Source organism: Castor canadensis, chromosome 1 (assembly GCF_047511655.1).
Source record: "Castor canadensis chromosome 1, mCasCan1.hap1v2, whole genome shotgun sequence".
Lineage (NCBI taxonomy): Eukaryota > Metazoa > Chordata > Mammalia > Rodentia > Castoridae > Castor > Castor canadensis.
In genome coordinates this window covers 158,614,753-158,641,685 of record NC_133386.1, presented here as the reverse complement: position 1 = coordinate 158,641,685, position 26,933 = coordinate 158,614,753, and the positions used below count along the sequence as shown (strand labels likewise).

General features: G+C 33.3%; 1 protein-coding gene across 5 annotated transcripts in view; it reads right to left on the bottom strand.

Moving 5' to 3' along the window:
- The window catches only part of Prmt3 (protein arginine methyltransferase 3), a 133,230-nt gene that overhangs the window by 39,773 nt on the left and 66,524 nt on the right, over positions 1–26,933 (bottom strand). For all 5 annotated transcript variants that reach the window (XM_074042846.1, XM_074042853.1, XM_074042850.1 and 2 more), the window contains 3 exons: positions 20,218–20,296; positions 7,851–8,038; positions 5,321–5,407 (listed from right to left, as the gene is read on the bottom strand). In XM_074042846.1, the coding sequence (XP_073898947.1) occupies positions 5,321–5,407; positions 7,851–8,038; positions 20,218–20,296 (354 nt within the window). The remainder of the gene's footprint in view (positions 1–5,320; positions 5,408–7,850; positions 8,039–20,217; positions 20,297–26,933) is intronic.

The following is a 26,933-nucleotide window of genomic DNA, read 5'->3' as shown; positions in this document are numbered from 1 at the left end:
ATTTGTTTTTAAGATAGGGTCTTACACTAACTTTGCTCTGGCATGCTTTGAACCATGACCCTTCAGGTGTGCACCATCACACCTGGACCCTGTTCATCAGTTCAAATAGTCTTTTGGTGGCGCGTTTAGGTTTTTTCCATGTATAGAACAATATTGTCCATAAAGAGGGATAATATGACTTGTTCTCTTCCTTGTCTTGTTCCTGATCTTGGAGGAAATGCTTTCATGTACTGGGCTTCTTTCAGTTCTTTGTACACACTAAATTACTAGCACTAGTTGGCCATTTTTTGTTGAGCTTTTTCAAACTGAAGAATTACATACACACAAAAATGATTTCTTTTAGCCAAGGTAAGAATCACTCTCTTTTAATATAAATGCTTTAATAAAAGTGTGTAAGTACAAAATACACAAAGGACTGAGGATGTAGTTCAATGCTTGCCTAGCACATGCACAACATCCTGTGTTCAATCAACAGTACCACAAAAACACAAAATAAAATAAAAACCAAAATAGAAAAATGAGCAAATTATTGGTATGCAGCTCACTGCACTGTTTCAAATTGAGCACTTTTTATAACTACTATCCAGATCAAGATATGGACCACTCTCCAAACCAAAACCCTAAAAACCTTTATCATGGTTCCTTTCAATCATTAAGTCCTCCTAGAAAAGGAAAACATTATTCTGATGTCAACTATCATGTATTAGTTTAGCCAGGTTTCGAAATAAAAATATTGAAAGTGTCCCGTATTTGGTTTTGCCCATTTTGAAACAAACTTTGTGTTTATAAACTTTGTCCTCATTGTAGTGTGTAGTCAAGCTCCTCATATTTTCATTGCGATATTCTTAAAAATATGCCACATTTATTTATACTATATTCTGCTGTTCATGAATGTTCTGATTGTTTCCAGTTTGGAGTTATTTAAAGAAGGCTGCAATGGGCATTCTATGTTTTTTTGATGAAGCTATGAACACATTTCTGCTGTGTTTTGGTCTTTCATGTTGGAGTGAAATGGTTGAGACATAGGGTAAGCATGTATTCAGCTTTGTTAGCTATAATAGGTTACTGGCTTTTATACCAATAGCTTTAGCTCAGTGTAGTTACCTTTGCTTCATCACCTCAGTGATTACTTAGAATATTATCACTTAGATTACCACAGTTAGGGTCTTTAAAAATTATGTTACTATGAAGAGTTTCAAGCATATACACAATTATAGAATCTTTGAGTACCTGTCACCTATATTCAACAGTTACTAGTGTTTGGCACATTCACTTCATCTATTCTTCCTTAGTTCCTCCATTACATGAACATTTTCTTAGATAACTGAGCCTTTACCAGATATAACAAAATTCTCAGGTATTATCTACTAGCCACAGAGCGAATTTTATTATCTGGCTCCTCGATTAATGCCATGTGAGTAGAGGAGCTGTTTTGGACTTGTTATATATTCCTAATGCCTAATACTCTTAGAACATCACAGTACTCAAAAATCATTTCCTGAGGATAAATGAAGGAGTTAAAATGTTCTTACCAGCATGTAAGTCTAATTACAAAGGTTCAGGTTTCAGAGAACAGTAGAAATGAGGACCATGCTCTAGATCATATGGTCATTCACACAAGGAGAAATCTAAAATCAACTGTAGCAGAGGAATCTCATAATTAGAAATGCTCTCCCCCAAGACAGAAAATTTACTTAATGAAGTCTATTAAAATATATACCAGATGTCCCATTAAAATCTATGACGCAAGTTCAAGACAAATTTTACTATTTCTAAGCAGCACAGATGTGTTTTAATAATTACTTTCTTTAGCTGATTAGCTTTGCAAGGTCAAAATTAGGTCGCTTTACACCAAAAAGTACTAAGAGCTGATTTAATACCCAGGAATGAGTTTGGAATTAGTAGGTTTGTACTGTCAGAGATTTTTCACAAGCCTTGATAGAAGATTTAAAAAACATAATTGTAAAGAAATGGGTTCATCTTGAAGTTTTTTTCTTTAGCCATTAGAAAAATTCAAAGCTTAATTATAAAGTAAAATGAAGATAGAAAATATTATGACTAAGGAGTCATTGAAGTTTGAATTGTAAACATTTTTAGTTTGTTTCTTATAACTGTATTAGCCTTAAAAAACTAAAACAAAAATAAAAACTGTAACTCAAAGACCTGTGTTGACTCTATCCAAAGGTAAAGAATGGTGACTCTTAAAAGCTGTCTTTCAGCCATATATCAAGTATACAACTAAAAAACTAACTGAGTAAGAGGTAATACATAGTTTTTTTTTTTTTTAGTTCATTGACTGTTTTCATTTACTTTTTAAACTTTAAAAAATCCTAAGTAGGCAGGCCCACATTTGTCAGATTGGGCTTCAGTAAAACAATGTATTCAGGCACTGTGTCTAATTAGGATGTAGAGGATGTAAAAGACCTTTACTTTGATGTAAGGAAGAAAAAAACTAGATCTATTGAACAATCATTTTCCATCAAAAACATGGAAGTGCCTTGGATGCTAAGAAGTCCAAACTATTTCCAGACAGGAAAGACAGTTTCCTAGCTAAGTAGAAAAAGACAGTGGCTTTCATAGCTGAGGACAAATGCTTGGCCATTGGCGGGTTGGGGGTGGGCAGTAAAGTAGCAGAAATTCACAGAAATGCTAAGGAACAAAGAAAAAAATCAACCAATGTTTAATAGCCAGGCCTGGGTCTTTTGTTGCACTGAAATTTGGAGAAGAAAAAGAAAGAGCAAGTCCTCTGTCTAAAACAACTTTCCCTCATGTTACTATGATTGTGCTGTGGAGCAAGGAAAGGAGGTTTCCTGCACTGCCTGGATTCCAAGTCAAAACCATCTGTACACAGAGTTCATTGTCACCATTAATTGGACTGCACTGTTCAGTTTTCTGCTATTTCAGAAACTCTTGCCCAGAAAGGTAAGCTTGTTTAAGTACCTCAATAAAACCCAAAAAACTATTTATCTGAATAAGACTTAAATTAAGAAAGAAATAAGTATGTATATATTTTAAATGGGCTTAACTACACAGAAATTGTCCATTTTAACTTGCAGCTATGCCTTCAGGTTTTAGGCCCAAGAGGGGAACAAAACCATTTAATATTTGTGCAGGTTTGCACTCAGGAGAACAAATTCAGATAATTTATTTTATCTTTAAAAAGCCAAGTATCTTCTACTCCCTGACGTTATATCTCTATCCCTTTACCAGGTGTTGTTTTTTATTTTTCAGTATCTTCACAAATTTTTCTGACTATATTAAAGGCAAAACAAAGTTCCAATTAGGTTTCCCAGAAATGTAGATGTTTAACCAAACAACTATAACCTTTCACTGAGAAATGGAATTTTAAGAAAATTCAAAGATCTACTTTTTTTATCTGCTGTGAAGAGGGCGAGAATGTGACTTATTTCCTCCCATTTCTGAGGAAGAGCGTACTGTGATTTATACACATCTTTTTTCCCTCTCCCTCCCAAGAGCTGTTATACCACTGGCTGAAAATAAAAACTACCAACTCTGCTTCATATGCGTCATGTTTCAGATGCAACTGCTTTGTTCCACATCTGGAACATCTTACTTATAAGGTTTCTCTACATCCTTTCAGTAGTTTATACAATCCCACTGAGGTTTTTGAGGGTCAGGAAAGAGTAAAGGACATTTTGTTTCATGAGTAAAACATTATAATGATTTTTACTGTTCACCTGTTAAATGGGACCATTAGCACTTGTTTCAAATGGTTATGAAAACTAAATGAAAGAAAGCTTTCAAAGCGATTAGCACATTACTTGACATTCAAGTTTTCCATGACTGTTAAATATTATCACAGGAAGACAATTTGTATCTATTATTTGACCGAAAATTCCCAGCGCATCTAATATTCATTCCGTGCTACATATTAAAATCTGTACCTTCAGTATCTGACATGTACCGAATAAACATGCAACATGTAACAATACATTGTTCATGAGGTGACTTACAGAATTGTGTTACTCAGCAGTACCCTGACATATACAAGTCAACTCCAACCTTCTTCTACCTTCCTCACAGTGTCTAGACCCTCTCCATTCCAAATAATTTTTTTTTTTCATTTTTTGAGACAGGGTTTTGTTATGTACCCTGGCTTTTATATACACCATCCAGGCAAGTTGAGAATAAAAATGCAAATCTAATGTTACTTTTTTAGATGTATGATAACGTAATTATTTAAACAGTTTCTTTCTAATCCATTTTTCTTTTTGAACTCCTTGTATAATACAAGGACAAATTCAAGTATCAATTTGATACACTTTTTTCCATACCAAAATTTTGCTTATAACCTTTGGGTTAAACAGACTTTACCAAAATTTTGAGTTTAAATAAGCTGATTCTATTGTCTGAAACTAAGAACCATGATCAATAAATCAGAAAATACTGAACATTTCAGTGAAAGTCAATATTCATCCAATTTAAAAAATATGTACAAAAACAAATACAGTTTTTGATATTCACTGTATATCAAAAATAGAACATCTGTTCTATTTTATATGAAGGTCATTGGAAAGAGATTTGAAATATTATTTAATAATAATAGCAATGTGACAATTTCTAAGGCTTACCTTACAGATTGATGTTTTTATTTATCAAGTTAGTTCTTCCTTAAACTCTTAAGGACTATTAATATCAAAAGATGAGAGAAGCTGGGTGACGGCATGCCTGTAATCCCAGCATTTGGGAGGCTGAGGCAGGAAGATGAGGAGTTTAAGGCCTGTCTGGGCTATGCAGTGAGACCCCATCTCAAAAAAAACCAAAACAGCCCCTCAAAAACAAAACCAAATGTGAATTCAAATCTGCATTACTTTCTAAATCCCATACTTTTTCTAGTGTGCCATGCTGGTTCCTAAGGGGACATAAAATCAATGCCAGTTTCTTAATTATTTTCATAAATGAGTATGAAATAGCCTACCAATATATATGTGTGTATGTGTATATACATATATACATACATATACATATATAAATAAAGAGTTATTGGGAGGAGTAGAATATCAATTTTTGTCTTTGAAGGTAATGTTGAATGCTCTAAAGAAAAGATAGGTAATAATGAAAAAATATAAAGAAAAATCATTATGTAAACATGGTTTCTTACTACTTTGTCTACTAAACTAACTTTTTGAAGACTACTCACTTATTAAACCAGATCTGCTCAGTGGTCTAGCAAAGGCAAAAATAGACTGTCAAAGGCAATAGTCGTTTTCATTTATCAAAAGCCTGGTAATTAATTCATTAGCCTGCCAATCAATTACACTGCTAGTAAAATGTTTGAAGGTAGAAAGGAATAGCTTACTGTGCACATGGACGTCTTTGTGATTTTCAGGGCAAAATCTGAAGAAAACTCCAAATCTGAGATAGATGTTGTATGGCAATTTATATGCTACCCGTTCAAAGAAGGAGAGAAGGAAAGAAATTAATAAAAGTAGGATCAAAAATATAAACAGTGCTTCTTTTAAAAGTACATATGCATACAAAAAAGGACTGCTATAAACCAATGTTTTGCAAACTTTTAATAATTTACACACCCTTTTTGGGGTTATTTAAAATTTCAGGGTACTAACATTGACATTTAGTTAATTTTTCTTTAAATCAAGTTAATATGTTTTACTTAGACTTCTTATAGACAATAATATATATTAAGTCATGGCTCTGATCTGCTTTGATTTGGTTTTCCTAAGACACACTAAAAGAGATGCTTTCAATAAAAAAATTTTTTTCTATGTTTCACTTAAAATAATTTTGCATACCATTTGTGGTACACCTGCCACATTTCCTAAAAATTATGTGCAATAATAGTCAATATGTTTAAAGGAAACAGCAACTTGAAAACACATAGTACAGGAAGGAAAAATTGTCCTAAAATTCATTTTTTATCAATGCATTTAGATAATTTAGGGAAAAACTGCAATGATTCAACCAAACAGCAAAACTATGAGGATTCAACTCAGAGAAAAAAATAGCCAAATATCTTTGCTTTTGCATTTTGTCCTGTTCAAATTCTTTATTTCACTTTGGAGAGGGGATGCGACTCCCTTTCACCTATAGCAGACTGACCCCAGTAAAGCTCCATCAGTTGACTTGCCATGAGCAGATGTGTTTTAGAAAAAAAATTTCTTTTAAAGTTACAATGTGGTTACCTGTTACTTACAAGAGTACTGGGAAACACAGAATAATAAAAAAAAAAACTGACTTACACAAACAAGTGTTTAATGCTTAAAAAATGACATATATACTTACTAAATACTTTTGTTCTTCACTCCTAAATTTTTTTTTAATTTCAACTCTTTGTTCATAGCAGTTTTGGGAATTAAGCAAAGAGACCACTAGAGAGAGAAATTAGCACTCTCCAACTCTCTTCTTTCTCTCTGCCTTAAGGCTGAGCTGGCTTATAGCTATACATGCTTAACCTAAAGAGCTCAAATAAATCCCTTACCTGTCAATGTACCAGAGCACTAAATAGTCCTACAGTTATCATGCAGGCTGTCTTTGTCCTTAAAAACTGAATGAAATTTTAATCAGGTTTGCTCTTATTGAGAAAATTCATATTTATTATTCTATGCTAATTTAAAAACTTTTATCCATTTAAGAAATTTAATAAATGTTTACTGAAAATCTACCTTGCGCACAGAACAATTACTGATGTTAAGAAAGTTTAGTGTGACTAAAAAGAGACATTATCTTAACTCTAATTAACAAACTTTATACATTTGAGTGTCAAGCTGACACAGACTAATTTTTCTGATAGTAAAGGGTGATTTGTTAGCAAATCATTAAATACACCTCAAGGAATGAGGTGGGCAGTTGAAGAAAGTCAACTACCCAAACAGGGACAGAACACCTCAAGGCGTGAAGTGGACAGTTAGATAAGGGCCAAATATCAAAATTTATGAGTTTTAAGAAAAGTTATTTGATTTCTTACTGCAAAGTTATTAGTAAGCCCATGTAAAATTAACACAGAAAAATTCACAATAAAACTAGAGACTAACACAGTAAAAAATAAAACACAAAAGAGATTAATTGAGAAATCTGCACAGAGTAGGCCTTTAGATTCAGGCGTAAATTCACTGAAATTACTTAGTCTAAAAAGGCTGGAAGAAATGTGAGTAAGAGAAGTTAAATAGTGCAGAATGAATGATACGAATGCATAAAATCTGTTGTGAGAAGCTAGAATAAAACCAGGGGGTGGTGAAGCAGAAAGGACAATAGCAGGACTTTTTGTTTTCATTAAGCCAAAGTAAATGTAAACAACTCAAGTAGCTCAGAGTTAGATTTGAAGGATTACAAAACTGAGTAAAAGAAGTTTAAATACATAAAGAGGAGTGGTTTCAAAGGAATGACAGAGTCAAGTGTAAATACTCTGACTTTGAGTTGCTTTATACTAAATTAAAGTTGGGAGAGGTTCACATAGCAAATCAATATGCAGATGGTCCTCTGTATCTGTGGTCCTACATCCTTGGATTCAGACAACTGTATGCTAAAAGTATTTTAAGAAAAAATTGCACCTCTGACTGAACATGTACAGACTTTCTTTTTGTCATTATTCCCTAAGCAATACATTACAACTATTTGAATAGCATTTATATTGTATTAGGTATGAGACATGAGAGATAATTTAAAGTATATGTGAGGATGTGCACTGGTCCTATGAAAGCACTGCACCATTTTGTATAGGGACTTTTGCGTGTCCTTGAATTTTGGTATTTGCAGGGAGTCCTGGAACCAATTCCTCACAGATACACAGGGATAACTAGACTAATTTCAAATAATGAACTAAGAAAAATGGCAATACTCTTATTAAAAAAAAAAAGTGGTGAAACACCTACCTTAATACTACAAGGGTCTGAAATAAGAGTCTTCGGATCCAAAACTTCCACGACAGCTTCTGGAATAACTGCTTTCTTCATGCAGGACATGTTGAAGCCATAAACATCATCCCAGAAAGCAACTCTCTCAGCATGTTTATTTACATCACTTACTGCTACCAGGCTGATAGTGCAAATGTCAGGGTAGACTGTAACCAACAAAACGCCCAACAATGAAGCATCATCTCCTTTTATGAGAGAATGTAAAAGGCTAAATATAAATACCAAATCGATCAGTATGGACTACTAGCAAGGGGAGATTAATGAAGAAACAGATCAAAGAAAATAAGCACGTTCCCTCTTGAAGACTTTTTTTAAAAAAAGATAACCTATTATCATGGCAATAAAATTATAATAAGGATTTCAGTGATGGGTTCTTATTAAAAATAAGAATTAAAAATAACCATGAAATAAATATATTTATTAACATCAAAACTTAAAATATGCCAGCTAATCTTAGGAAGTCTTATAGCACATAAAAAATCACATAATAGATTTTTATAGTTACATAGAAGGCAAATTTATATTACTTTCTCTTATTTAATATAAAAGGAAATATTTATGAGTATTAAGTATGTGCCAGTCTAATTTAAAGACTGTGAATACATGTTATTTTTAATATGACAACTACTAAGACTAAGAAAGTAAAAGCATGAAGTACTATGGGAGGCACACAGCATAATCTGCTAGTTCAGACTTGGCTGGAGCAGGGGAGCAGGGCTATTCTCCAAAGTTAGAACTGAAGCCCAACTTAGGAGTGGGAAGGGAAAAAATGTCCTAGACAAAGTGAGCAGTGTACATAAGATATCACAATTAATAGATGAAATGGCCCATATACAATCTAATTAGACAGAAACAAAGACACAAGGTTAGAAAGGTATCTGAGTAAACTTCAGTAAACTGGACTTTCTTCTAATGATAATCCAGCAAAAATTTTACATAGAATAGATTTTGGTTTTACAAAAACAATTTGAAGTGCAATATGAAGAATGAATGGGAGGAGACAAGAATAAAACAGACAAAGGATGTAATAATCCAGATGATAAAACTAGAGTAACAGCTATAGGACTGGCAAGGAAAGATATTTAGGAGGTAGAATTCAGGACTTGAGACTCACTGGCTGTGGAAGTGAGAAAGAGTAAGAATTAAGGATGACAGAAATTAGGCTTAGCAACTGAATAGACTATCCTATTAACTGTCATATGCCAAGGAATAAATATGGGCAGGTTCAAAAAGGAATATGAAAGTTTATTGCTTATGGCACAAAAAGACAGAAATATTCAATAAAGAACATTTCTGAAATTCAAAAGAGTACCTGAGTCTAAAATATAAATTTGAAGACCATGAGCATGCAATGGAAATGTAAGTAACAAGAGCTTATGAGTCCTATGGGAAATACACAATAAGTATAGAATTTAAGAGACAGAGAAAAAAAGAAGATTGAGCAGTTGGGTCACCAGAAGGAAAAGAACCAAGAGGGTTAGGGAAAGCTACAGAAACAGTGATTTAGAAAGAAACTCTGCCAACAAGTCAAGATTTTTGACACAAAACTTAAAATAAAAAAAAGAAAAACCCTACTACTTTTCTTTTTTTTTTGACTAACAAACTTCAAATACCTCAAGTATCAACTTTTAGAGATTTCATGAGTTAAAACACAAATTTTTAAATAAATCACATGCTTTATTATTTTAAAATACAACTGTTTCCATATCAACAAACAGAACGAGTACAAATGTACCAAAGTAATACAGAAAATATTGCATGATTACTAACTAGTCTTCAGGCTTAAACAGTAGAGAAATTGCCCTCTCCTTCTCCCAAACTTCATTTCCAACCACAGCCTTGGATATTTTATTATTCAATGACAAGAGCACTAAATTATCCTCCAAATAAAAATCATAATAAGATCTGCTGGCATCAAAGCAACTGTTTCCAAATCTAATTTGTGAAATACACAGAAAAAAGTACCTAGTGCTACATTACTTGTAAGTTACTCAAATCATCCCCCACCCCTACCCCCAATTGGGCATGTGAAGAAGGTGTTCTAGCTTTACTGGGCCAGAGTTCACTCCAAGTAAACTGAGTAACTTCTATTCTTCCCTTCCTTTATAAATAGGTAAAGTTTCCTGACTGTGCTTAAATGTCTAATATAAATTCTTCGAAGTAACTGGTCAACACCAGTAAGAGCAAGACTAGAACGAAATAAATTTGGTTTCCTGAACTAGATATATAAGATGAGAAACACTGAAGAGAAAAAAAAATAATTTCTGAAGCTTGCTAGGTACATGGGTAACTGCTTGATAACTCCTTTGCTGGTCTTAATATGACAATCAGAAACTTTCCCATGTTATACCTGATTTAATCCTTAAAAATGAACTTAACAATGGTAAAGTCAGAAGTCAACAAAGTTTTTTTGCAAAGTTATTAGTTTAGGTTTTGTGGGTCATATAATTTTTGTTGAATTACCACCGTCTGCTGTTAAGTGTGAAATAGCTACATACAATATGTAAACAAATGAGCATGGCTGTATTCCAATAAAACCTTATCTGTAAGACAAGCAGTGGGCCATAGATACCACTGACATTGATAAGATAGAAACGGATGATGGAAGTTATTATCAACATTACCGTACTGTTACTACTTCAAGGAGTGCCACTGATACTGCAGTTTATGGGAACCAAATATTGTAAGGAATCATACAGTAAATAGTCATTCAGGTTATTTAACACAGTTCATTCTTCTATTTTAGAACATTATTCAAAATCTTAGGGGCACTTTTTAAATGCCATCAGCAAACTATAGTCCACAGATCAAATTCAAGCTGCTGCTTATTTTTATATAGCTTAATTAGAATACCACATTTTTTTTTTTACATATTATCTATTGCTGTGATATGTTATAGTGGCAGAATTGAATAGGTGGGACAGAGACCATATGGCCTATGAAACTGAAAATTATTTACTATCTGGCCTTTTACAGAAAAAGTTTGCTAAGCCCTAACTCTACTTTAAGCAATGTGATATGCAGTAACACCATGAAGAAATAGATGACTTTTTAATAAGGAAAAACTTTAACTTACTGAAAGAAACAGTTTAAAACTATATTGATAGCAGGAAGAAATAAACTTAAGAGGAATATAATTTTACTTTTACTAGTGTTGAGGTCTATTTTTCTAATTATATTTCACGAAGATACAAACGTGACTTTTGTATTTTAAACTTAGAATAAAAATTATCTTTCGGTAAGATCAATGAATATTCATAAAGATTTATAATAAGTATTATAGGTCAATTTGGTTCCCTATCTACCTCCACACAGCTGCCTAAATTTTGGGTCCTCTGTCAGAATTACGAAGTACCCTTTAGTTTCACATACGGACATGTTTCTCATTCACTTTTGTTTGACAGAAACTGTAATTGAATAATTATTCCTGTTTGCAGGTAAAATTAACAAAGTGCTGATTGGACAAAAGCATCCGCTTAATAGACCATTTGTAAATTCATGGCTTTGACATCTGTGTCCTTCGCGATTCACTGCCCAGAATTCATTTGTCACCAGAATAGTTCACATGGTGAACAGATCAAGATGGGAAATCCTTTATAACTTAAAAATGCCTGACAAACTTTTGGACACTTAAGTGTAAGACTGAGATGCATAAGAACACAATTTCTAGTAAACACACATATCACTGTTTGTACATAAATAACCACAGAGTAACATGTTTAGAACAAAATGAGACAGTAAGTCAGTCAAATAAATTCTGCTTTTCACAATATGTGAATAGAAAGTTTTTAGTAAAATAACAGTCAATGATAGCAAAATGCTACATGTATATTGAAGAAAATTTTATTATAAAGTCAATTTGTTGACTATAAAGTCAACAAATCAGCAGATATTTTAGGATTTAAATAAGCCTAAACAGTTTACAATTTATATATTAAGGATATTCTAAAAATTAAATAGTATTTATTTGGAAATTGGACTTATTTCTTCATCATTAACTTACACATAGTGATGTAGCTCCCTTAAGTTTTGCTGGTTAACATATAGCTGCAATATGCTTTGAAAAATTGTACTGAAAACAAAGAAGTAGAAAATGATACTATAATATTGCTGGGGGAAAAACCCAGATTAATATATGTGAAAAAAACATAACTGAAGATGAGGAAGTAGAGAGTGAATTTGGGAACTACGAAAGAAAACCTTTAAACATTATGAACCAGAATAAGTGTCTGTTTATATTTGATATAATCTACATGAAGGTATAGAAAATATGAAGTGCTAGACAAAAGGTAGGTGTTTTAATACCACAAAGCTTAAATACATTTTTAACTTTATAAGGTCAGAATCTAGTGCTAATGTCACGTTTACCAGCTGGCATTCAGGAGGAGAATTAACATTGATTGAATAACTACTTATGCCAAGCATTTCATTTAGACTTGGAGATTTCAAAAAGCTGGACTATAATCTTAATTTACAGATAAGGAGATTAAAGTTCAGAGAGATAAAGTAACTTGCCCAGTTTACTAGTCTTCATCAGCTGACAAGGTAACTAGCAGTGGATGAAGCAGAGATTTAACTTAAGGTCTATTTAAAAATCCACATGCATTATTTATGTACGATAGCACATTTTATGCTTTTCAAATGGAAGACAGAAGAACCCATCTTCCTAAAGTAAATGAGCAACTTGTGGGAAGAGATAAAAGAAAGAGCAAATGGACTGAAAAAGACTGGACATTAACAAAATTAATTGAGGAAAATGGAAATATTCATTCTCAGTGAAGGGATGAGATGACAGGGCAAAAAGAACCAATGAGGAAGCAGACAAACAGAAACGAGAGAAGAGTAAAAAGTACGGTACGGTTTTCTACGTAGAGAGGGAACAGTAAGGAAAAGTACACTTGCAAATCTGGAATTTATAACTGAGGGAGGTTCTTATTAGCATATAAGATTTTCCAAAGCAAATTCCAATGTAAAATCTTGGAGAGAGGCAGGACTATCAGTGCATCGAGTCTATCAGCCACTCCAGTTTTCTGCCCCCTTCTGAAATGTTTGCCTTCTTTCTCTGTGGAAACAGAAGCTGACAGAAACTTGCTTTCCATTCCTCTCTTGCAGGTTAGGCACAAGCACAAGACCAAGGCCCCACTAAATATGCACCAAAACCTGTCTACTTTTCAGGTGAGATCAGCTAGAAGACCCGTAAGGTAAGGGCCTTCATAATCTTATAGTCTGGTTTTCCAGTTCTCACAGACACTTTGTAACATACCCTATCCTTTTAATAGACTCTTTTTTGGTTTAAAAGGGTGAATTTTTGCTTCTTGCAACAAGAACCATGATTGATACAAAAGGAAACATATTTTTAAGATAAATTCTGAACAACATGACTCTTTTCTTTAGAGTTTGGCTCGAAAGCATCTGATGTTGGGGTGCTGAACAACTCTGTTTTTAAAGAAAAATCCTTAGAGACTGTCCTAGTTACTGTCCAACATTCTTTTCTAGTAACATGGACGACATTGCCCTTAATAGGCTCCCAAACATTCTTTTGCAAAAATTATGACTTTATAAACTATTACTGGTTTGGGGAACTTTAAGAAAAATTAATTATTTCTATATTCCCTTAACAGACTGCAATTTCAATTTGCTCCGTTCCTGAATAAGAAACTTAGATTACTTGATTAAAGTGAATCTCGCTAGTCTTCCACATTGAAATTGACTTCCTTCGTTTCATAATTAATAATATTTTATGGGCGGTTAAATGGACATAGGTAAATATCTCATTCTTAATTAAATGTTGAAATTACTCATTTTTAGTTATTTACATATGAAAGGACTTATTGTTTCCTGTTTTATTCAAAGAGGTAAAAATATAAAGTATGGGACAGAAGTAAAACTCTAAGACATCTATAAAACTACTAGAAGGAACAAGTAAACTTAGTAAAAGCATGGGATACAAAGTTAATAAACAGAAATCATTTCTATTTTTTATACCAGCAGCAATCAAATGAAAAAATCTTTAAAAAATTTCTATTTGCAAGAATGACAAACATTTTAAATTCTTAAGAATAAATCTAACAAAACATGTGAAAGATCCCTATTATAATTACAATGCCAGGAGAAATTAAAGACTTTTAAAACTGAAAAGACATATTGTGTTCATGGATTAAGATGCTGATTACTCCCAATTTGAACTGTTCATTCAACCTGATCCCATCATAATTCTAAAATTTAAAAATTTTTCCCCTGATAAGTTGTTAAAACAACTGAAAAAATAACAAAAGTTAGAGGACTGACTTTACATGCCATCAAGACTTAGTAACTAAGACATCAAGGTATTGGTGAAAGGACAAACATAAACATCAAAAGAAAAGAATACTGAAATGGACCCACATGAATATGGTCAATTTTCAATACAGATGCCAAGTAATTCATGGGAAAGAAAAGTATTTCAAGAAAGAGTGCTAGAAAATACCAACAACTACCCTTATCTCACATCACATACAAAATTAACTTGAAGTGAATCATAAACCTCAATGAAAGTACTAAAACTTCTAGAAGTAAACACAGGAAAATTCTTTCTGACCTTGAGCAAAGATTTTCAAGTAACATCTATATTTCCTTTTGTGTGAGCTGCCAATCAATTCTTTGTCCAGCTTTCTACTGACTTTGTGGTTTATCTGCAGGATCTGCTTACATGTTAGATTAGACTTTGTTGATGACAAGAATTGGGAATATTTTTCTAGCCTGTATTTTGCCATTTGGAAATTTATATAAATGTAACCAACTTTATCAAGCCTTCTTTTAGAGTGTCTGAATTGAAGTTCTTATTTAGGAGGCTGGGGGTATGGCTCAGTGTTATAGCACTTGCCTAGTATGTATGAGGCCCTGGGTTCAATCCCCTGGCACTGGGGACAAAAAAACTTTTTTCAAAAACAGGATTTTTATTTAGAAAGCTCCTCTTCCCCCAAGTTTATAATCCTATGTTTTCTTCTAGTATTTTTGCATTTAATATAACTCATTGAAAGTGAGTGTACAATTTATGTGTAAATTAAGCTTTATTTGTTACTTTCCCTTGTTCTTTTTTAGTACAATTATCTTACAATTTACTACAGAAAATAATTTTCTCAAGTATATGAGATGCCATTAACAATTGTGTCTATAACCAGGAATTTCCATTTTCCTCAACTCATCTCTCCACTCAATAACCAATAATGCTGTTTTAATTACTGAGGCTTTATAAAATATAGGAGCACCATTCACTGCACCACACTGCCTCAGTAGCTTTCTATTTCTGAGGTTTCCTTGCTGTTCCTGTTCATTTTCTTTCCATATAAACTTTGTAAGCAGCTTACTCAAAATAAAAAAAAAATTGTGCATAAAATTTTAGAAACTTCAACCTATAAAAAATTCAGTCTCTTTTAAAAATTAGGAAAAGCACTATTATTTCTCAAGTACTTATGTATTTTCAATGATTATTGATATACTTGGATTTCATTGTATTTTAAATTAATTTTGGGAGACCTGACATCTTTATGGCATTCATTTTTGTTCAAGAACTTAGTGTTTTCTTCTAATTATTTAAATCATCTTCACAGCCTTTCAGTAGTGAAGCTGTTGTACAAAAGTTCTATTTATTTTTAATTATTTTGACAGTTCTATAATGTATTAAAATCTTTGATTATTTGCTGTCATTTTTCAGTTGATTCCCTTAAAATTTCTGCAATTGAATCACAGAACTTACAAATAAAAATTAGCATCTCTGATAAAATGTTAAAAAATACTGTTAACTAGCAGTTTAAATCTTATTTTGACTCTAAAAGAAATGCTTTGAATCTCCATTAAATATGAGCCAAAATCAGATGAACTATTCTTTATCATATAGCTACTTTTTGATGTTTTTATTACCATATAATAGTTGTACAGGGGGTGTAGTTATGACATTTCTATATATACATACAATGTACCAGGTCTGGTTCATAACTTCTATTATTCTCCCTCTCCCTCTGCCCCCTCCCCCTTCTTCCAATGACTTCAGGTTTCAATGTTCCATATTCATACATGTGTAGAAAATATATCAATCATTTACACCCTCCTTTACCTTCTTCTTTTACCCTCTTCCTCCCACTAGTGCCCTCCCCTTAACATGAGCTGTTTTACATTCCTGTCCTTTGTTGTTTAAGTGTCTGTTCACTGTTCAGTGGGGTTTTGCCTTGGTATTTTACCTGTAAATATATTGTACTTTAATCAATCCAACCCCCTCTATTACTTGTTCCACTTGAGCCATGACCCAATCCTTTTTAATTCAATTTCCTTCTTCTCTCCCCACCCACCCATCCATCCATCCATCCAATCTATCAATCTACCTACCTACCTATCACAGAACTGAGGTTTGAATTCAGGGCTTCATGCTTTCTAGGAAGGTACTCTACCACTTGAGCCACATTCCCAGTCCCTTAGTTATCCTTTAGTTATTTTTTGGACAGGGTCTCAAGTTTTTGTTCCAGCTGACCTCGGACTAAAATCTTCCTACCAGTGCCTTGTGTGTAGCTGGAGTTATAGAAACTCACAATCAGTATCTACAAAAGTAGTTGTATGATTTTTCTCTTTAGCACTAAGTCTCATCTATATGATTATATATCTTGGCCCCAACTCACTTTTGTCTGGTATCAATGTGATGATTGTTATTTTCATTTTGTTTGGATCTGCCTGAATATCTCTATCCATCCCTTTAACTTTTCTGAATTATTCCAATTTTATTATTCTTTAGACCATTTACATTTATTCATATAAGAAATACATGTTTTGTTCGTAACTACCTTTTTCTGTTATTTCTTTATTTTCCATTTTTTAAAAGGTTGTCCAACATAGCTGTATGCTTTATCCCTGTTTGTTTCTTTGCTCTATTTATTTATTTAGGCAGTACTAAGGAATTGAACCCAAAGGTTTTTTGCATGCTATGCAAGACTCTACCACTGAGCTACAACCCTAGCCCTTTCTTATATGTAAGAAGGTGCATATTTTTTATCTAGTAGCTTACTATATAAGATATTAAGCTCTAGAAGAGGCTTACTTTATAATACCTAACTTACTTTATAATTACTTCAGTATCTTATTTAACACCTTCAGTTCTCTATTTGCTAATTTCTTACCATGGGTAATTATGAAATCAGTGTATTTTCTTGCTTTTCCCTTCTCCCTTCTCTCTTTTTAACACCCAATTACTATACTAACAACCAACATATAGGTGGGTGTAGAGTTAGTACACAGTTTTAATGAATTTTACAGAAAAATTAGGAATAATTCATTTGACCTGAAAGACATGAAGCTGCCATGTCATTTTTTATATGTACCAAAACTCACCTTTTTTGGTGTGCACGCTTTCAGAAATATATGCAGTTTATTTAAAAACCACAATAGTCAAGAAATACAGAGGATCTATCATCACAAACCTCACCACTCAATTTTGGTAAACAGTACTTTAGTATTAACTTTGTAAGTACTAAATTTACTTTTAATTCTACTATTTGATCTGCCAGTTTAAAATATTAAATAAAGATACTGCACTCCCTTTCCAATTTTTGTGAGACTATAATGTTTGACATTCTTAGGGTACAAAAAACAATTAGATCATATGTTGTTATCCTAAAATATACACTAGTTTCCTTCTTAATTCTAGTTATAAAAATATCCACTGGTCACAATCAAGGATTTTCCTCCTCACCTCTTGCTTGGTTGGATATAAAACACTATGATTTCTGACTTACAAGTACTTAGGAAATTTTAGTTAGAAATAGTAGAAGCAGTCTTTACTGTGCCTACTTTTCCTTCACTTTTTATTAGTAGTAGCAGTAGTAAATGAGCACCTCCTTTAAAGTGCTGTGGAACGGCTTGGTGACAGTAGGGAGGATCAGATACACATACTTTATGCTTCCATGTGCTAAATATACTTTATCTTATAAACTAGTATTCATTTTTCCCCCAATCCAAGACCTTAAGCTGTATTTTGCCAAAAACTGAACTTACTGGATGTTTATGTCTTATAAAGCCTTTATTCTTGCTCTCTCTCGCTATACATATTAATAGATATCTATATCAGTATATTAATGTCTGTCTATCTATCTATGGAGAAAATGAACCTATATTCATGTAAAAATATATCATGGTCTCATCATATTTATATGGAGCTCGGTATTCTCCCTCTCTGATAATCATTCTTTCTAAAATCTTCACTACTGAATGCTTAGTAAATCTTTCCTTCAGTAAAGTATAAAGGAATAAGCATCAAAACAACTGGTAATATTCACTAAAGCATACTTAAATACATAAAAAGGCTAAACCATTTTATGTTACTCATTTCTGACTTTTATTTTTGTCAACAAGTAACATTCAAGAGTACTGATGAAGCAATTAAGTACTGACCTTTTCTCAATATACTTCCAGATTATCTTAACATTAATATAAACTATATAAAACATGGAGTGAACTAGACTTATTAGTCTTCCTTCTATCCCTCTGATAATGGGAAATAGCTCTGCCATGGCTCACACTGCTATAGGTTCTTAATGAATTTCACTGAGAAGTCATTTAAATGTATTAGGCTGCTGTCAGTTGTTCAGTAAGATCAATGAATACTATTCAGGGAAGTATGGAAGCAATTATCTGAATCTTCCCTAGAACTTCACAGTTAAGAGTCAGTTTAACAAAATGTAGTTTAGTAGAGAAACAACAAGATTTAGCGACAAGAACATGAGTATGAGTCAGGCAGATCTACGTTAAAAAAAAAAACAAACAAACAAAAAAACACACAAAGCAAGGCTTGGTCATTTAACAGTGTCATCCAGGACACCTTTATGATTGTTCCCCAAATCCTGAAGGGTTGGTTGTGAGGATTACATCCAACAACATAAACGAGGGTGGAGTATTTTAATCGATAGCTGGTAGACAATCAGCCAATGATAATATTTCTTTTAGTCACAAAAACAGCCATTAAAATTATAGAAATATGTAGCCAATTGTTGCAGGATAAAATATACCTAAAAAATCTAATCAGGTACATGCAGAGATCAGGAACGTATTTTGAAATGGCTGCAGAAAATATAACTATAAAATTGGCACATTTAAATGCTATTATAAAAAAGATCTCTATTGTCCTGGAGAATTTTTTTCTGTCCTGTTTTTTTGGCCTTATGATTTTTTTTTGTTTGTTTGTTTTTCTTTGGATAATCTTTCATTTATTTAGTTTGAGACTTTTCTACTTTTTAAAAAATTTAAGAAATGGTCTTGCTTGAGGCTTTGCTGCTCTTGGTTGCACATTAGAACTGGAAACTTTCAGAAAAACAAAAATAATGGCCTTATGATTTTAAGTGTGCCATAACTGCCAATGGAATATGGATGGGCAGGAGTCATAACTACAGTCAAGTGCTCTGTCACTACTTCAAAATGTTTCCCCCTTTCCATATACTTTCAGGTAACATTTATCATCTATGCTCTCACCATGGAAACCATTTGCTGATCCTGAATGTTTGAGAAAAGGTAGGTGCAGGGATAGGTGAGTGAAGATATACAGATTCTATCCAATTCAATTTTAATGATTCAATTCAATAAACACATATACTTCTCCATCTATGTTCCAGAAGCTGTGGGTTTCCCTGAAGAGATGTATGAAAGATAATTCCTGCTCTTAAAAACCACAAACATTCAACCAAAATGCCTACAAAAACACAATTTCACTCTCAGTATACAGTTAATATGATAGGATGTTTTCCAGAGACATGAGAAAAAAAAAGTCCTTCCAATTTTATTGGGATCTATATATATGTATACTTACTGGGTGTGTGGTGCTTTAAAAACTTACTAGAAATCAACTAATCATTATTTAAATGTTTTCATAAATTTCAGAGAAGCCAGGTTTATTTAGTGGAAGTCATGAAAATTTACCACTAAGGTGAATAATCTCCAACTTAGTATGAAACGTGCTATTGGGAAAAAGGAACTAAAGGACATAAGGATTAAAAATGCAAAAAAAAAAATTTCTGTTAAACTTTTGACCATAATATAAAATGCTTCCAAAGCTTAGTCCTTATGTTATTAAAAAAAAAAAACTTTAATAGAAAGTGTTCTTGAAAATCCCATTAACTCAGAGTCCTGCATATCTTTATAATGTCCTACTTTCGACAATATAGTAAACGAGTGTTTTAAAGCTTCTTCTAATGGAAGCATCTTTCATCTCTATTGGGAACTTTCTCAGCCATGCAGTTCATTTGAAATTCAAAGGTTCATTTGGTTCTGCCAGACTAAAATGACATTATTAAAACTAAAATTTTATACTCACCCGATCCTCCTTTTGCCAAGTATTTGTTCTTTGCATAAAGGACAGAATCTAACATAGACTCAAAAAGAAGAAAATAGCCCTGCAAAAAAAAAGGAAAAGTGATTTTTAGAAATGTCCAATATCCCCATAAGCATATCAATTTAAATATCTGAACTATTCTTTTTGTAAAAACAAATTTTTACCCCTGCTGTATTATATTCTGCAAAGTCAGAAATTATTTTTTCCAGTAAGTTCTCCATATAGTAAATATTAGAAAACCAAGCCAAGATATAAAGTAGATCCAGGAAGATTATACTAACTCATCTTTACCTGTGGGTTCCGCTTTCCAAACTATGGTTTCTTCCTCAATAAAAGGGAAACCTATGATAGAAAATGATAACAAACCCTAAAACTTCCTGCAATGTTGCAATATTAGTCTAGAGAAGTGGTTCTCAACTAGATCTTGTCTCCTCAGGGGACATGTCATAATGTCTGAGTCACTTCTGACTGTCACAGGTCAAGGTAGGAGATGCTACTAAAATCTACTGGGTAAAGCCAAGGGATACTGATGAACCCACAATGCCTACAACAGCCCCTACAACAAAGGACTGCTAAGGTTGAGCAACCCTGGTCTATACCACCGTCTCCCAAAGTGTTTCCAACCGTGACTTCCTTTGATAAAACAAAATCCCTTCCATAACACATAAGCACACTGAAAGCTCTCTACAGCTATGGTAGACACAACTGTTGAACATATTTTAACCAAATATTATCCATTTTTTGACTACAGACCTTTTTTTTTCTACTTAACATCTAAGAACACCTTGCAGAACTAGTGTTGCCTGATGAAATACAGTTCGTGAAACAGGATGCCAGTATACTCCTGATTTCAGAGTACAGTAATGAATCCTCTTCCAAAAAGGGACAATAATCTTTTAGCACAAATGAAAATCTGCCACCATTGGTGTCACAAAACACAGTATATTCTAATAGTGTGCTACACAGTTTACCACATAAATGACCACATAACAACAACTGAGAACCAATGCAGTTTCAGTTCAGCTTTCTTCTTCTAGGGCCCACCCCACAACACCCTTAAGCAGCAGGGAAACTGAAGTGTTCAGTGCAGTGCTTAGCATGTGACATGCCTTATTACTGCTCAAAGTCATCTAATATGAATTGTACTTGTATCTTAGCATTCTAAATCAAAACTACTATCATCTACTTGTCAGTTTGGTACACAATTATCTGATAAGATAACATAAACAAAAGATGATTTCATAGTTTCTCCAGAACAAGGAAAACCTACAAACCCAGAATGGATAATCTTCACAAGAGATAAACAGCAAATTTAAATTTATAGAAAACAGAGCTCTCAAGCTTGAATCACTTGAATCACTTAGAAAGGAACCTTATCAAATTGTCATTATGGAACTAGAATGTGACTTAATTCAATCTCCTATAACACACTCACACAAAAAAATTAAATTGCGGATAGTAACTCTATCTTGATATTTACTTATTCCCTGCCCACAACAAAATAATTCAGTAACAGGAAAATAGGTACCAACAAAGATTTTTCAACAAAGCTGTTCACATTAGGAAAATTAAGGATTTGGTGGAAACTTTTTCAGAATAGAGAACTTCAGTATTATGTTAAACTCTTACAAGTTAGTTATACATTAATATGTCTGCAGACTCAAAGAACAAGGGACCTGTAGAATTCAATTGAGAAATCTTTACCAGTCTGACATAATTCATGCAGATCTATGCACACAAATGCTTACAGCCACCAATCAATTGATTAAAGTGAATTATAATTTATGCCAAGGAATTTAATAAAATTTATTTATTAAATAAATTTAATGAAATGGGGCATCTGTTACCCAATGGGAAAAAAATCAGCTGGTAAGACATGTCAGTAGGTTGGGTGAAAAAAATGGTTCTTATTTGCAAAATAATTTGAAAACATTAAAATAGAATTAAAAATAAATTCCATACTTTAGTGTAAAGTAAGTATTCACTACAGGCCAATCATTTTTGGAAGAAGGCAAAGACAAAGTTTGTTATTGGTTTGGCATCATGTCAAACTATTCTCTAGTTATTACTCTTTCATATAATTAGCTAAGTTTATTTTGCTCCCATTTGCTCAAACTCTATCTTACTTCTGTATATTTCAACAAACCAAAAAATCTCTTGAATCCATCACTGAAAGTAGCTCCTTCTGCCAATATCTTCAATTCTTGCATCTAAGATAAAAGTTTTTATTGGCCATTTTTCAGAGATTAAATTATACCATATTTTAAAATGATACCAATACCAATTGTAGAGAATAGACTTCTGGATTTAAATCCTAGATAAATCCTATCTAGGACTGCCTTTGTGACCTTGGGCAAGTTGTGTCATTATGCTTTAGTTTTCTCATCTGAAAGTAACAATAACAATGGTATTCTACTTTATAGGGTGTTGTAAGGATTAAGTATATTAGTATGTGTAAAATGGTTTGGAATAAATCTTAGCTGATATCTAAAAATATACTTCTAAAGGTCTGATGAAATTCTGAAATTATGTTTAGTAAATCAGACAATAAAGATTTACCAGATGTCCTGAATCACACAGCACCTAATTTAGTGAATGATTCTATATCATAACTCATGAGTAAGGACTAGATTTCCTATTGGTTTTTATTTTAGTAGTCTATCAGAATACAGTTTCTATTTTTCAAGCTTATTTAATTTTTGAATTAGCATACGTTAATAATAAGAGGGAGGACTCAAGTGGTTAAGTGCCTGCCTAGGAAGCATTTCAACCCCCAGGACCACGGGGTGGGGGAAGGGGGTTGGAATATGAGGGGATTTCATTGTGACAATTCCATACATGTTTTCAGAACATTTTTTTCTTGAATCATGCATTTTCAGACCAGCCAAGACTATGTATAGTGTGTTCAGACAAGAAAATACAAGACCAATCAAAATTTCTTTTCAACTAAGAAATATAATTTTAAAACCCAAATTTGGCTAAATTAAAGCTAATTCCAACTCTGAGATTCCTCCCACAAAGATAACACAGGGATATTCTGTTCCAGGGACAAAAACCTCAATTTTACTTAATATTCTCTTCTTTGGTATTTATATTTGAATTTCCTGTATGTCTGCTTCCATTTGAAATATCAATTGTCATCTTTCCATATATTCCATAACTATCTTTGGCTACGATGAGAATTTTGATAACATAACACCACAGTTTTTAAGTCTAAGATTCTATTTAAATATAAAAGAAAATGGTTGATTTAAGTCATAAAGTTGAATAAATAATACTGGATAATGTTTAGCTCCTCTTACAAAACACTGTTTTAGGTGTTCCGATTTTAAAATTAAGATTCAATTCCCACTGCTGCAAAATTCATAGTAAGTTGGGGCAGGGGAGAAGGAAGAGAAAGAGAGAATTAACAAAAGAAAGAAGGTAACCACCTCTGGTCGCAAAAATATCCTCCATAAAAGCTATTTCTTTGCTTCATATTTCCAGTCAGTACTAGGTCAGAAAATCTCCAAAAGCAAATAATAAAATGCTTTTTGTGATACATATAAAAGATTTAGCATGGTGCCTAGCACTCAATTACCACTTAAAACCATAAAGGACCACCACATGTCTAATTTGGTAGAAGTTACCAGAAGGGTCAGCTGGACCTGGAACTAAAATGGATAGAAGCAGCGGGCTAAAGCAAGTCTTCTTTCACTTTTCCCCATTTTTCCATCTTCTCTTTCTCTCTTCATTGATGTATCATTAAAAACAATATTCTCAACTTCTGATATCTTTTTCATTCTAGTAGCAAGATCTTGCCTACATAGGCACATTAAGAAGCTTCTACTCTGTCAAAGTATTTTGCACACCTTAAGTTAAAGAATAAATGAGCTAGCAAATCAATGTAAGAGCATTCCCTTCAAAACAAGAATACGCTACATATTTGTTTATATTCAGGAGCTATGCTATATTACTTAAGACTTGAGTCAGGCATAGTGGTATCCACCTGTAATCCCAGCACTCAGGAGGACTAAGGCAGAGATTGTGAGTTCAAGCCAGCCTAGGTTACAGAGCAAGACGTAGTCTCGAAACAGTAATAACAACAAACAAAACGACTCAGTGATGACACAGTTTTACTGATCATTTATTTCACTTGGTATTCAGATATTCATTCAACTATTACCCTATCAAAAAGGACTTCTCTGATGCCACTGTAAAATACCTTCTTTTTTTTCCTTCATTAAAGTTCATTTCTTTATCAATTTCATCACAGCACTTATGAATTAAAGTATTAAAATAGTATTTTTGTGTTTACTTTGTCTCCTTACTAAAAGATAACCTCTAAGAAGTATAAAGACTTGGTTCATATCATTTGAAGCTATATTCCTGAGGGATGGAAACATGCCAACTACATAGTAGGAACTCAAGAAGCAGTTTTTGAATGAATAAATAAGAGCTCATACCATATGTATATAATTATATTTGTTCAGATGAAACAGTACTTGCTTTTTTTTTTGGAGTTATTCTCCTTTATTAGGTTAAAATTATCCACACACTCCTTAATTACTGAAAATGTCCCATTATGTGGTAAAAGGTTAAAGCGCAAATCCACTTGTTTTCACTCAGACCACTTCTGGTCAAGTAATTTGTAATTTACACAAAGTGCTATTGGTTTTATACAATGAAAAGACTAACATCTTCACTTATCATAAAAGATGTCAAAATAATACAAACACAGAGTCAGTCTTTGAAGAAAAAAGAATATAAAGGGAACTTTTGTTTCTTTACTTAATAAGCAATCATCAATTGATAGCCCATAATGGATCAAGTTTTTAAGTTTTAGTGCTGAAACAAAAGATAAGTCAAACACCAATGGTACGTAGGGTGGGGGGAGTGGCTACAGAAATGAAGGGCACCCCGCAGACATTGGAAAAGTAGAGTGAAAACAACTGTACACACTCCTGGGAGCGTGTGCCCTATCCTAAAGAGGCAGTAGACACAAGCCCCACTGATGTTGTCCTATGGGGACACAGGATGAAAAATAGGAGGTCTTTAGATTTTCAACAAAGGCTAGAAATACAAGTTGTAATGCAAAAATTGCACACCTCTAAATCCTTGCAACTAATTTAGATTTAAAAAATAAGAAAAAACTTACCACATATCAATAATCAGGATTTAGACTTTGGGGAGTAACTATGTGACTTGTGCATCCTCTTATACCCCATTGATTTGTAGTGAAGAGTTCCAAAACTCTCCTTACCTCTACCTGTGTATTCTACCTCCATAGGTGACCTCATCTAGTCCTAGCACCACCTGTGTAATCTAGCCTATAAATATCACTTATTGGCTGATAACTCAAAAACTCTCCAGCATTGCACTTTTTCTTTAGTACCAAACTAGTAAATCCATTAACCTTTTGGCCATATATTGGGCAAATAGTTAAGTTGCCTCCTCTCTTGCCCATTCCTGTTCTCCCAGTCACCATCGATCTAGTTTATGCCTCCTTCATTCACTAATCTATTCTATTCAAATCCCAGGAGCTAGGATGTGTCCAATCAGTAAGTGCTGTCATCCGACCTCCATGTTATTTCATTTTTATCATACATTGAATTAGTATACAAAATAATGTGGGGACTTCATTGTGTTATTTCCATACATGTGTCCAGTGTACTTTGAACACGTTCATCCCCCCCATTTTATTCCCAATCTCCACTCTCTCCTCCCTTTTTTTATACAATATTTTCTAGGTTTCATCATGCTGTCTTCGAACGTACACATGTAGCATATCTGGGTCCTCTTCCCCCTCAGAATTCTTTTCTTTTCCCCTCTCCCTTCCTGGTGATACCTCTTCAGACCATCTCCCTTTCACTTCATGTCCTACTCTCAGCACTGTCATCATCGTTGTCATAATCATCTTCATTATTTTAGGTCTAGGTTCCACAAATGAGCAAGAACATGCTACATATGGTGTTTTGAGCTCAGTTCCATCCATTTTTCAGAAATGACATAAATCCATTTCTCTTTATGGCTGAGTAATAATGCACACACTATTTCATTCATCAGGCACCTCAGTGTTTCCACAGTTTAGCTATTATGAACAGAGCTGCAATAAGTATCTCTAATATTGGTTTACACTCTTTGAATATATGCCTAAGAGTGAAATAGAACAATTTTATTTTTAATTTCTTTTATTCATATGTGCGTACAATATTTGGGTCATTTCTCCCCCCTTCCTCCCGTCCCTACCTTTCCCCCCACCTCCTCCCTCTCCCCACCTCACCCCTTTGCTACCAGGCAGAAATTATTTTGCCCTTATCTCTAATTTTGTTGAAGAGAGAGTAAAAGCAATAATAGGCAGGAACAAGGGTTTTTGCTAGTTGAGATAAGGATAGCTAGACAGGGAGTTTACTTGCATTGCTTTCCTGTACATATGTGTTACATTCTAAATTAATTCTTCTTGAACTATCCTTTTCTCTATTTCCTGGTCCCCTTCTCCTATTGGCCTCTGTCGCTTTAAAGTTTCTGCATTAGTTCCTTTGCATCGAGGACCTCAAATGCTATCTTGTGGGTTTTTTTGTTTCTTGCCTATCCTCATACCTCCCTTGTGTGCTCTCGCCTCATCATGTGATCAAAGTCCAATCCCCTTGTTGTGTTTGCACTTGCTCTAAAGTCCACATACGAGGGAGAACATACGATTTTTGGTCTTCTTGGCCTGG